Source organism: Dama dama, chromosome 4, assembly GCF_033118175.1.
Source record: "Dama dama isolate Ldn47 chromosome 4, ASM3311817v1, whole genome shotgun sequence".
NCBI classification, from domain to species: domain Eukaryota; kingdom Metazoa; phylum Chordata; class Mammalia; order Artiodactyla; family Cervidae; genus Dama; species Dama dama.
In genome coordinates this window covers 8,967,942-8,980,262 of record NC_083684.1, presented here as the reverse complement: position 1 = coordinate 8,980,262, position 12,321 = coordinate 8,967,942, and the positions used below count along the sequence as shown (strand labels likewise).

At 62.0% G+C, this 12,321-nt stretch overlaps 1 protein-coding gene across 1 annotated transcript in view; it reads left to right on the top strand.

The window, feature by feature from the left end:
• Nucleotides 1-2,259: 2,259 nt before the first annotated feature.
• The window catches only part of BCAR1 (BCAR1 scaffold protein, Cas family member), a 34,241-nt gene continuing 24,179 nt past the window's right edge, over nucleotides 2,260-12,321 (top strand). The window contains exon 1 of the mRNA XM_061137901.1: nucleotides 2,260-2,355. Within this exon, the coding sequence (XP_060993884.1) occupies nucleotides 2,344-2,355 (12 nt within the window). The 5' untranslated portion in view covers nucleotides 2,260-2,343. The remainder of the gene's footprint in view (nucleotides 2,356-12,321) is intronic.

Genomic DNA, 12,321 nt, shown 5'->3' with positions numbered 1-12,321 from the left:
CAGTGTCTGCTTGTGCCTCCAAAGCCTCACTGCACTCTCCTAGGCTGGCGATCCTCTGGCAAAGCCCGGGGCACAGAGGCTCGGTTTGAGTGTCTGGAGAACTGGGTGTGAAGCTTGTCTCTGCCCAGACTTACTCTGTGTCTGTGTGCATTCATTTGCTAAGTTGTGTCCAACTCCTTTTCGATTCCATGGACTGTAGCCCATCAGTCTCCTCTGTCTTTTCCCAGCAACAATATGGGAGTGGGTGGCCACTTCCTCCTCCAGGGCATCTCCTCCATCCAGGGATCGAACCTGCGTCTCCTGTATTGGCAGGTGGATTCTTTACCGCTTGAACCACCTGAGAAGACTTACTCTGGCCATGTCCAAATTCCCTTCCATCTGAGTGCCAGAAGCAACCGTAACCCCTGTCTCCCTGGGTCCCTGGTAACCCTTGAGGACACTCCCAGGGTGCTGGTAGCTGCTCAGACAGCCTGGTGTAAACCGCTAGTTGTGAGGTGCCCAGAGCCTGTTTTCCGTAGCACCGAGGAGTCATTCGAGGATCATTTGCCGGCTGGGTAGTAAGGGGGTGTTGGGCAGTGGGGGGTTGCTGGGTGGTGGCGAGTGGGGAGCAGCCACTGTTTTCTCACAGACACCTGGTCCTGCTGGCTGCTCAGCGCAATGATGGGGCCCCTCTGGCTGCTCCCAACCCCACTCCCAAGGCCCTGGGTCCCTGCCTCGGAGTGAGGGAGGGTCTGGTCCGTGTTCTCTCTGCCAGCACTAAGGGATGAGCCTATGATGGCCTTTCCGGGAAAGCAGTCACAGGGGGTCAGTTGGAGGCACGGATGGTTTTAGAGATTGTGGCCCAGCCGCACCCCTCTGTTGGGTTTCCATTTCTCAATTCCCAGGGCCGGGAGAGGACACAGGAACAGTGGGTGATAAGAATTCAAACAGAGTGGGAAAGAAAGAAGGGGCGGAGCCGGGCTCCAGCAGGAAGGCGGGGCTTGGGGCAGTGTGTGTGTGTGTGTGTGTGTGTGTGTGTGTGTGTGTGTGTGTGTACCGGGCACCACACTTAACTGCGGCTTCCAGCTCAGGAGCCCCGGGCCAGCTGGATGCGGGCGGGTGGGCGCGGGCAGGACCGCCTGCCAGACACACACAGAAGGCCCTTTGAGGGGGTGGCAGCTGTCATCCCAGACCCCCCTCTGCTTGCTGTGGCCCTGCCTGCCGCCTCTAGTCCGGGAAGGGCCCCCGGGGAGCCGGGACAGTTTGTATGTGGTGGGCAGCGGAACAGAGTGGTCAGACCCCCGGTACTGCCTTCTGGTAGCTGAGGGGGCTCAGAGCCTCGATCTGTTAGAAGTAACCGCGGGGACAGCAAGGGGGACAGGGGGAGGGGCAGCTAGGATGCGCAGGTATGTGCCCAGACTTGGGCACCACGGCAGCTGCGCAACAGCTGAAGAAACTGGGGGTTAACCCAGAGAAAGGAAGGCTCAAGCCCTGGAACGTCTGTCTTCGGTGTCTGAAGCCCGGGCTCCGGGGCAGGGCTGGCCCTTCAGCGGGGATAAGCAGGAGGCAGGATCCTCCCCAGAAGCCAGGCCAGCTCTGTTCGGTGCCCTGGATCAGCCAGGCTGTTTCCAGGGGTCGGGCGCTCAGCATCCCGGGGGAGGAGCAGTCAGGGGAGACAGCGCCGGCGAGGAACGTCGGGCCTCGCTGCTTGGGGGGACACGGGTGGGGTGGAGAGGGGTCCCGAGGCCTTCAGCGGGGAGAGCGGGAAAGGTTTCTAGAAGCCCTGATCGGCTGACTTGCAATCGTCCTCAGACACAGGGGCTGGGAGCCCGGCCAGACCACAGGGCAGGCGGCCAGCGCCCTGGGCTGGGCAAAGTGGAGTTGGGGGTGGGGTGGGGTGGGGTGGGCGTTCAGGCTTCCAGAGTCGGCAGGCAGGCACGAGATGGTGCGCCTCGAGGTGGTCCCTGACCGACGGGTAAAGGGCGGAGACCAAGCCCTGTCGCTGCGTTGGGCCGACAGAAAAAGCCCGGGGTCCGGGGTCCTCGCCTTTAACGCGGCCGCAGGCGGGGGAGCTCCGAGGGGGAGGGGCGGCGCGGGCGGCGCATGCGCGGCGCGGACTGGGGCGGCCGGACAGTCCAGCGGCCGGGAGCGCGCAGGAGCCCTGAGAGCGCCGGGACCCCGCGCCGGGAGCGCGCAGGAGCCCCGAGAGTGCCGGGACCGCGCGCCGGGACCGCGCAGGAGCTCCGGGACCGCGCGGGAACCCCGAGAGCGCCGGGACCGCGCAGGGGGCGCTGAGCGCGGGGGACCGAGCGCCCCGCCTGCCGGCGCCGCTGCCCGCCTGGGCCCCCGGGAGCGGCGGCCAAGATGTCCGTGCCGGTGAGTACCGACCGCCGGCCTGGCCCGCTCCTGCCCCCGCCGGGCCCGCGGCCTCGCGCCGCCCGGGGCGGCGGGGGGCGGCTCCCCGAGGCCGGCCTCTGCGCCCCCGCCTTTCCCTGCGCCCTCTCCCTGGAGACCCGGGTCGGGCGGGGTCCGCGCCGGCCCCCAGGACCCCCCCCCCCCCGCGAGGGTGGCCAGGTCCGGCGGGGAGAGGGCCCGGCCGCTCCCCGGGGCCCCCTCCAGGCGGCCGGGCCGGCTGAGGGGGCGGGGTCCACGTCTCCCCACCGGGGGTCGGCCTGGGACCGCCGCCCTGCGGTGCTCAGGGGCCTCCCCGGCCGGGGCCCGAGTGTTTCTCTCCGCGACCCCTCGCGCCCAGGCCGGCTTAGCGGTTGGGATCTGCGCCCACCCTTCAGAACCCGAGGATGCACTCTCCGGGAAGTTACCTCTGCCGCTGATGCCCCCAAGGGTGCAGGGCCTCGCCTCTTCTTCCCCCCTAGCCGTGGGGGCTTCTCTTCTCACCTGGCACCCTCTCCTGCTAGCCCAGCAAGCAGGCTCGGGCGACCCCACCCCGGGCTCCACACAGGCCGGTCACCTGCAGGCATCTGAGCCCCGCCTGCGAGGGTGGCCAGTGGTCCCGGTTGCCCTTGATCACCAGGCCTCAGGTGCAGCCCCCAGCCGCTTTGCAGAGGCACCACCTGAGGTGGGGGCTGCTACCCTGCTTCCTGCTGGGAAGAGGGCCTTGTGTTGTAAAGCCCTGGCCTCCAGCCATTGTTTCCCGGTGGCCTTTAGGGGTTTTCCCTCTGACAGGAGGGGGCAATGGTCCCTGTGTGCATGTCCACCTGGCTTGTCTGTGGAACTGCTTCCCACTTTGGGGACCCCATCCTTACGATGAGGCAGACAGTTTGGGGCTTCTTGGCAGGGCAAGTGGCCTTTTAATTAACCACCATAGAGTGCGCACGGAGATTATTGGAGAAGAGATGCTGTGTATCAGCAAAGCATTGTTATTATGGAATTAAAGATCCCAGCTCCTGCCCGCCTCCAGAAGCGGTTAATGCAGAGTTACAGATGAAAAAATTAGGGCTTCCAGACCGTGCTGATGTGAACCCCCCACCCCCGTCTGTTCTGGTTCTGAACATAATTGCCTCATCTTTAGGAAGAAAGAAAGAAGACAGAAAATGCCTGCCAAGTCCTTCTCCTGCTCTGCCTTCCTGCAAGGCTCTGGGTCCTTTCTGGCTCAGGGCATCAGGGCACCTGCCCTGACCCTGTTGGGCACTGACCGGAGAGACGAGGTGGGCCACCTAAGCCTGCCCGAGGGCCGGAGTCTCCAGGGCATGAGTGAACAGGGAATGGGACTTTTAGGCCACATCAGAGCCTGGACGGCCTGAGTCTGGGAGGTCCATGCTCGATTTGGTGTGGTTTTCCACAGTCACAGCAGAGGTTTGGATACAGGGTCTGGGATGGCACCTGGACCCCTCACCTGAACACTCTGGGCAGCCTTCCTGGGCTCTGTGCCTCCGTGGCCCCGTCTGTGAGAGGAGAGGGCTGGTGGGAGGGCCACACTCTGGGTGCGACTTGCACAGACAGGCACCGTTGTGGACACCTGCCCTGGACACCTGCGGTCCACCTCTGCCTCGTCCGTCCACACTGCCAGCTCCACATCTTCTCCCACCCTTCCGTCTGCAGCCGCAGCCCTTGGAGGTTCTGCAGCGGGAGTGGGGGGTCTCTCCCTCTGTCCACACATGCCGGGCTATCGAATCACCCTGGGTCTCTCCTGGGCCCGCTGGTGATGTGTGAACTGGTGGCACTGGGAGACGAAGTTCATTTTTGGAACAGCCATGAAGTGTTCAGAAAATTGCTTTCATGTGCTGGTGAGTGGTGAGGCCAGCCTCCTGCTCAGGCCCTGCTCTGGGAACCCAGAATGATGACCGCCCACGTGGTGCTCACAGACACGTTTGGGTTTTAAGCATACCCGTTCATTTGGGCAGTCTTTTCCTGGATGGGGCTGACGCAGGCACTTTGGCCCACAGCAATTACCAGATGCTTCAGAATGGGGTGGGAGGCGATGGTGGGGGCCAGGGGGGGAAAAGAGGTTGGGACAGGCCAGATTGGGCCAGGAGGGACCTCCTGAGTGTCAGAGCGGGGGACCCTCCAAGGACCAGCTGGTCTCACTCCATCATCTGACCCACATGTGGTCTGGGGCTTCCCTGCTGGCTCAGACAGTAAAGAATCTGCCTGCAATGCAGAAGACCCGGGTTTAATCCCTGGGTCAGGAAGATCCCCTGGAGGAGTGCATGCAATCCACTCCAGTGTTCTTGCCTGGAGAATTCCATGGACAGAGGAGCCTGGTGGGCTACAGTCCGTGGGGTCGCACAGAGTCAGACCTGACTGTACCACTAACTGGGGCCCAGAGAGAGGACGGCACGCAGGGTCCTCCTGACCCCCTGCCTCATACTCCTGCCTGTGCCCTGAGCTGAGGGCAGAGTTCACACAGCGCCAGGAGAGGCACTTCCTGGCTGTTCTCTGACGTCTGCCCTCCTCTCGGGCATGGCTGCTTAGCGCCCAGGCCCACCTCCTCTCTCTGGGCAGGCAGGAAATGTTTGGTAAGGGAAATGGCTACACCACTCACCTGAGGGCCCTGGTGGGCACTGGCATGATCTGAGTTTAGGAGTGACACTGCCCCCAGCACGGTCAGGCAGGAAACCAGCTTCCAGCTGCTAGAGAAGTTGTCTGCGGCCTGTCCCTGCCTCTTGTTCCCTGTCTGTGAAATGGGCACAGCCGCTCCAGCCTCTCCTCTGCTCCTGTATTAAGCGAGGGACAGGTTCTTTCAAGGAGCCAGGTGCTGACGTGTGTGGAGGGTTCCCTGTGCCGGGCGCTGGGCTCCAGGAGGTCCTGTCATCCTGCCAGGTCGCACGGCCACTGAGGGATGGGGCCAGTCTGGGAACTGAGTCAGGCGGCGTCCAAAGCCAGCGAGCGAGCGTGGCCTCTGTAATTGTGGGCCTGCGGCCTGCAGAGCCGTGCTGAGGCCAGGGCTGCTGAGAGAGCGCCCCTCCGCTCGTGGCTTTCTGAGCATGAGTTCGAGTCAGCCCTTCAGCACCCATGGATGTAGGGCTTCTGGGGCTCGGGGTGGCCAGGCAGCTCTCCGGGGAGGTGCGGCAGGGCGGATCAGCCCATCGGGAGATCCATGGAGCAGGAGTGGCACCTGGTTGAGCCTCTGCCAATGGTCCCGGGGTGCCCTTTGTACCCGGCTCTGTGCCAGTTGCTGCCACTGCTGGAGAGCTGGCTAGGGGACCGGGCGGCTCCGGCCTGGGCAGCCAGGCCAGGGGCGGCAGGGGCCTGGGAGGACGTGTGCAGAAGAGAGCAGTAGAGTTCAGCAAGCCCAAGTCCAAGGTCCTCGCTTCAGGTTCCAGAGCGCCGGGCATGCGCGCCCCACACTGGCCTTGGCCGGGAAGTGACCTCCGACCCCGCAGTGCTTCCCCCGTCCCTCCTCTTGCTCAGCAGAGGCCCCCTGCGGGAAGCCCTCCAGGATTCCCAGCGGTGGTCGTGCAGTCATCATCAGGAGGTTGTCTCGTTGCTGTCAGGTTCCTGGGGCAGGACCCGGGCCCACCTGGCTCCTCTCTCTCCAGCCTGCTCACCTGCTGAGGAGGTGGTCCCAGGAGCACCGATGACCCCTGGCCAGCCCCCACACCCCGGGGTCTGCGTCCCTGCACAGGCCCTGGAAGCCCGGCTGGTGGCTGATGGGGCCCCAGAGAGTCGCTTCTGGGGGGACAGTGTTTGGCGGGTTGAGGGCCGTGGCTCCAGAATGATGGGGCAGGGTTGTCTGTACCTTGAGCGAACCCCTGAACCTCTCTGAGCCTGTGTCCTCTGTATTCTGGGGATCATAAGGGCACTGAGATCTTGGGCTTTTATGAGATCTTGGCGAGGTTTGCAGAAAGCTTTCTGTAAGAGGCTAATAAGTCATAGCAGCTACTGTTGTTGAGGTTATTATCTTTATCCTGCCACTGGTGGCTGGTGCGATAGCCAAGACCCACTCCTGGCTCCTGCACGACCAGCCCCCTGCCCCCGTAATTCTCCACGGCTTGCCCAATCCGCCTCCAGTAGCCCTTTTTTTGTGGCCCGTTCCTGCCAGGCCTTAAGCTGTAGGATGACCCTGGCCACTCCCCTGCCTGCCTGTGGGACCCCTGTCTCTCAGCATTGGATGGACAGGTACTTGCCCTCACCCGGCAGATGGAGTGCCCTCCAGTGGTGCCAACAGCAGGCCCACCGTGCCCCAGGCCGGCTGGATGCCCTGCCCTGAGTGCCCCCAAGAGTGGATGCCGTGTAGCAGGAGGTGGAAGCTGCTGGATCGGTGGGCGCAGGGCTGATTTCAGATGTGGTTGGAGCAGCATGGGAAGGCTGGGTGGGAAGGAGACACTGTGGGGTGTGTCCTGGCCCCTCAAGGAGAGGACTTTAGCTTCTGGCTGAGGTAGGACCGCAGAGCTAGGAGGCAGTCCCTCCTGACCCCCCCTCCCATGGCCCAGCAGGAGGCGTGCTCCCCGCGCTCAGCTGCGCCTCACCAGCCTCTGATGGGGCTTCATCGCAGCCCCTTGCTGTGATTGCATCCTAGTCTCATCCCGTCGTTTCTTTGGCTTTCTCTTAGTTTGCTGAACCACCGTCTCCCTCTCTTCAGGACAAAGATCTGGGGACAGGTCAGGGACCTGGGAGGTGGTGATGGATGCCCACGAGGAGAGCTGGTCACAAGTTACGGCTTTCTAAAGTTAATCCCTTCTCTAAGGTTTTTTTTATTTTTTTTTCCAGGAATTCAATTTTATTATTTAAACCCTACCAAATTCCAGTAAGGATTTGAAACAGATTATAGTGAAGGACAGAGTTTGGGATCATCACAAAATCCAGAACTTTGTAATGTATGGGGAAGGTAGGCATACACATTTAACTTGACGCTCCCTGACGGCCAGGGCAAAAAGTAACGTGGTGGGTTTGGGATCACAATACCTACTTTTTGGTATTCCTAATGCTCTTTATTGTTTCCTCTGTGATTTGTTTTATTTTTACCAGTTGAGACTCTCTTAACTGAGAAGGTTTTCTATGTAGTGAAATGGACAGACATTAGATGTACAGTTGGATAAGTTTTGACTAATGTAGACCCCATGTAACCGTCAATCGCATCATGGCGCTGAACCTCTCCATCATCTCAGAAAGTTCACAGGTACTGCCTTACTGTAAAGTGTGCCCCACCCCCATAGCGTGGTCAACATTGGTTTTTTTGTTTTTTCAAAAGGAAAAACTATGACTCTCCCGTGACCCTTTTTAAGAAATTAATTTTTACCGGTATGTGGTTGACTTACGGTGTTGTGTTGGTGTCTGGTGGTCAGCATTGTGATTTCTCTCATCATGGAAGGGTTTCACCTATTCTTGAACTTGATGCAAGCGGAAGCACATCATAGTGTATACTCTTTGGGGCCTGACTTCATTCAGCAAAATGATTTTGAGATTCTCACGCACAGGGTGTGTATCAGTAGTTCTGTCTTCGCTGCTGTGTTGAGCAGTCCACTTCTGACTCTGTGTCCTGCTCTCTCGCTGATGGATGTCTGTCTCTAGTCCTGTGTGCCAAGTGCTTTTAATACTAGGACATACGAGCGTTGGTGATGGTATAATACCCGATTTCAGTACTTTATAAAACCTGATATCCAGGCCTGTGTGCCTTGAGGCACGCCCAGAGAGTTGTCTGTGTTCCCTAAATGCCGAGTTCCCCAAAGTACCGTGATTGTTCAGAGCGGTGTGACACGTACCTTCTCGTCCACAGCCCTCCCCAGGTATCCGGGGCTCAAATCCCCTCTTCCTGAGCTGATGGGGAGAGGCTTCTAAGAGGAGATAGAGCTCTCTTGGGAGCTGCCCCTGTCTCTCCATCCTCCCTGGTCTGGATGGATTCCTGGGCTCCCCACTTTGTCCCTGGCTGCCCGCCAAAGCACTCCGCCAGGCAGTCACTCCGGAGGTCCCGAGGACCCCTCAAGAAGCTCCAATGGGGGAGGCTGGCTTGAGAGCTGCTCCTATCTGCGTGCTGCGCTTCACACCCAGGGAGTTGTTGGCATGCCTGTGCTATTTTTTACAAACCTTGACTTACTTTTTTCTGTATAATGAGCCTGAGCAAAAGAGTCACACGCTGCTCAAATGCCACCTCCTCAGAGAGGAGCCCGCATCTGTATAAAGGAGCCCTCTCTGTTCCCTGCTGTCTGTGTCGTTCTCCCCAGACATTCCGTGTCTCGCCACTGCCCCCGCACCCACCCTGGAGTGGACGTTCCCTAAGGACAAGGACTTGTTTTCTGGCAGTGGTGTTCCAGCGGGGAGCAGGTGCTGGAGGATGTGTCCTGACAGACCCCGTTATGGCCACACCCCAGTCGCCAGGCAGAGGGGAGACCCTGCCCACCTCTCCACAGTGGCTGGGGGTCTGGGGGCACCTGGGCTTCGCAGAAAGGTTTTTGCTGCAGAACCGCCCAGGGGGTGTGGAAAGGCAGGGCTGGGAGAGCAGGGGCGGCTTACCGGAGGGCACTTGTGCTCGAGATGTGGGTGCCCAGGAGCGTGCCTGGTGGGGCAGGGCTGGTGTCTAAGGTGGAGGCGTGAATGTGCCTGCAGCCTCCTGGCCTGTGATTACATTTAACATGTGCCATCCCAGAGGCTCTGAGAGACGCAGCGACCACGGAGGGCCCCACACCGGGTGGACTCAGAGCTCCTGGCCTGCAGGCCAACCCGGAGGAGGACCAGTGGGCCAGGGGCGCGTGGAGCACCCTGCAGGCTGGAGCAGGCGCGGAAGGGCGGGCCCTGTGTGGCCCCACCCTCGGGGGCCGCGTTAGCCCGGGGCTCCCGGGTCCCTCCTGTGACCCCACCGGCCCCCCGACCCCCACTGATGTCAGGGCCACACTGATCCCCTTGGGGACCACGGTGGGTGCCGGCACCTGTCCTCTGGCAGAAGCGGGTGGGGGTGGCAGATGGCATGTTTAGTCGCCCCTCCCCTTGCCCTCGCGCCGGGGCCGGTTGCCATGGGAGAGGCAGGCAGATGGCGGGCTGGTGCTGCCTGACCACACCCTGGCCCTGCCGCCCAGGCTGCCCGCCAGAGCTCAGCCGCCCAGCTTTCTCTCCGAGGACAGGGGCTCGTCCCAGCCCTCCCTTCTCCCACCCCCGCCCTCCCCCAGGCAGTGCTGAGGGGCCGCTGTGGGGGCGAGGACCCGGGGATGGGGTCCCAGTGCCAGCGGGGGGCGAGGACCAGGGAGTGGGGTCCCGGTGCCAGTGGGGGGGGGGGGCAGGCCTCTGTGCACGGAAGTGGGGGAGCCCGTTGTTGGCTCTCTGAGGCACACAGGGAGGGGCACAGAAGAGAAGGGGGCTCTCAGGCTACTGGGGTCCGCACCCAGGGCTGGGGCAGAGAGCCCCTGGGAAGTGCCCCAGCCTTGTGAGCAGAGCCCCAATCTGAAGCCAGCACCTCCCTGCAGGTGCCTCTGTGCCTGCTTAATTTTCAAATTAGAAAAGCAATTAAAAGAATTAGGAGACTGTGCTGCCCTTGAACGAGCCTGAGGCGGGGAGGGAGCTGCCTTAAGGTGGGGGTCCAGGCTGTCCAGCCCCCCAGCCCTGGGTCTGCCCCACACTCTGCCCTGGTCCTGCCCTTGCACCCAGACCCCTGGGGGCTGACCCGGGGCCCTGGAGGGGGGGACTGGAGCCTGCCCCACAGCTGGTCACCGCCATAATGACACATGGACGCCCGTGGTTTCTCCACCTGGAGAGCAACGCTTCATGGCTCCAGCCCCCGGGGTCTGCTCTGTCTGGGGTCCCCTGGGGTGCTCCTCTGTGGGAACACGCCCTGGTAGCCGGTTTGCACTTTGTGGCTCTGGCACTTTCTGGAGGTGTGCCGGGGCAAGGCCCTGCCCCTGTCCGAGCCTCTGGGTGGGATGGTTCTGTCCTGGCCCCAGGAGGGCGGTATGTGGGGGCGGCAGCCGTGTAACAGCGGTTCTTGGCACAGCTGGGCCCCCGCGGGGTCCTGCCCCCTCGCCTGCAGGGCTGGCTCCGGCTCGGGGGCTGCCTTGGAGCCTGCTGGTGTGCGTGGCCAGCCCAGGGCCAGGCATCCACCGCGGCCTTCCAGAGGCATCCTTTCTTCCTGTCCCTGCGGCTGGCAGCCCTCACCTCCGGCCTCAGGAAATCCTTCCCTGCTGCTGCGCCCCCAGAGCCGGCCGGTCCCCCTCAGTGCTGCTGGGAAAGCCCAGGCTTAGGAGAAGGCGGCTGTCCGAGCCACTCGGAGCTAGCCATTTCAGTCCACGCTTCACTTGGCTTCAGCATTTTCTTGCATGATTTTAGCCTTTGAAAGTGGCCATCTTGATAGCTGCACAGGATTCCATCGAGAGGTTCTGGTGGCCCAACCAGTCCCCTATAGCTGGGCATTTACGTTATGCCTCTCTCTGTTTGCTATTATAAATGCTGCCACAGACATTGTTGGGGCTAAAGCAAGAACTGTTCTTTGTGCTGTGGGTCTGACGTCGACAATAAGACCCCCTAAAGCCCAGAGGGCAGGCGCCATGTCTCCTCACTCAGGGCCTAGGATCACCAGCAGCGCTTGCCCCAGCGGGCCCGTGATGGATGCACGGGAACCAACGGCCTGGGGTGCGGACCACCATCAGCCCTGCACAGACAGCTGCTCCCCCGGGGACTGGGGGGACACCTCAGCTGTGAGCTCGCCCACAGCCTGGCAGAGGGGCAGGCCGCTGGGGTGACCACGGTGCTCTGGGAGGAGCTGGCGCTCTGCTGGCTTCTCCCAGCCTGTCCATCCTTTCCTTCCCGGCCACACGGTGCGGTCACCCTGCAGGGGTGGCCCTCGTGTGGGAGGGGCGCTCCCGGGCCCCCTTCTGAGCTCACTGTGTCTGAGGATGGTGCTTGGGTCCTACATACTTGTCCCTTGGGGCCTCTGAGTGCGGCAGGGTCCTCGGCTTCCCTGGGCACCCCTGCTCCACAACCCCCTTTCTGCCCTGCAGGTCCTGAAGGTGCCGCAAGGGGTCCAGGGTGGGCTGCGCTCTAGCAGCCCCACCGGCCCTCCCTTCAGGGATTGCAGTCTGTGGAGGGGGGCAGGGGGGCGGGAAACTGGGTCTCAGCCTCTTCATCTGGAAAATGGGGCGAATCGGGAAGCCTGTTGTGCAGGATCACTGTGGGCACGAGATGAGCATGTGATCATATAGAGGCCTTGGCCCAGGGTTGGACTCAGCGCTGTCCTGGGGGCTGCATCCCTTGGCCGTTGGCCTGGGAGGGTCTGCTCCCCCACAGACCCGCGGAGCTGCCCAATGGGCGCCCCTCCCCCAGATCCCCAGGCAGGCCTGGGAGGGGGCACCCCGCTCCCCCTTCAACCTCTCCCCTTCCAGCACAGTGGGGCACAGATCCCGGGGCCTGGATTCCAAAGCGGAAATGCCATTCTGGGAGGCACAGTCTTGGGGGGGTGGGGAGTTTAAGTGGAAAAGGAGCAAATTTTTGAAATGCCTGGGCCAGAGCTGGGTTCTCCTCCCCCGCCTGCCCGCCCACTAGAGCAGTCCCGCCCTCGTGCGGCTTTAAACCAGCCCCGTGGAGGGAGGGTCTCCCGGCTTGTTCCCAGCGGCTTCCTCGCTCTCCCAAGGCCGGCTCAACAGGGATGTCCCTGCCCATCTCTGTGGAGTCCTGCTGCCTGGCTGTGGAGCCTGGTCCCCACCCTAGTCCCCACCCGAATGGAGACCGGGAAAATCTAAGGACCCCCTCCAACTCAGCATGGACAGGTGTTCACTCACGGCCTGCTGTTCTGATGTTTCCTTGGAAGCCGAGGTGCCAGTCAGGCTGAGGGCAGGGCAGGCCTACGGCTTCCTTTCTGACTTTGGGGTGCAGCCTTGGGAACAAGCCGGAGGGGACACCCTTGGCAGCATTTCCCTGAGAGCTGGCTCTTCTGTGGGGAACTGGGCTGTTTTGAAGGGCACA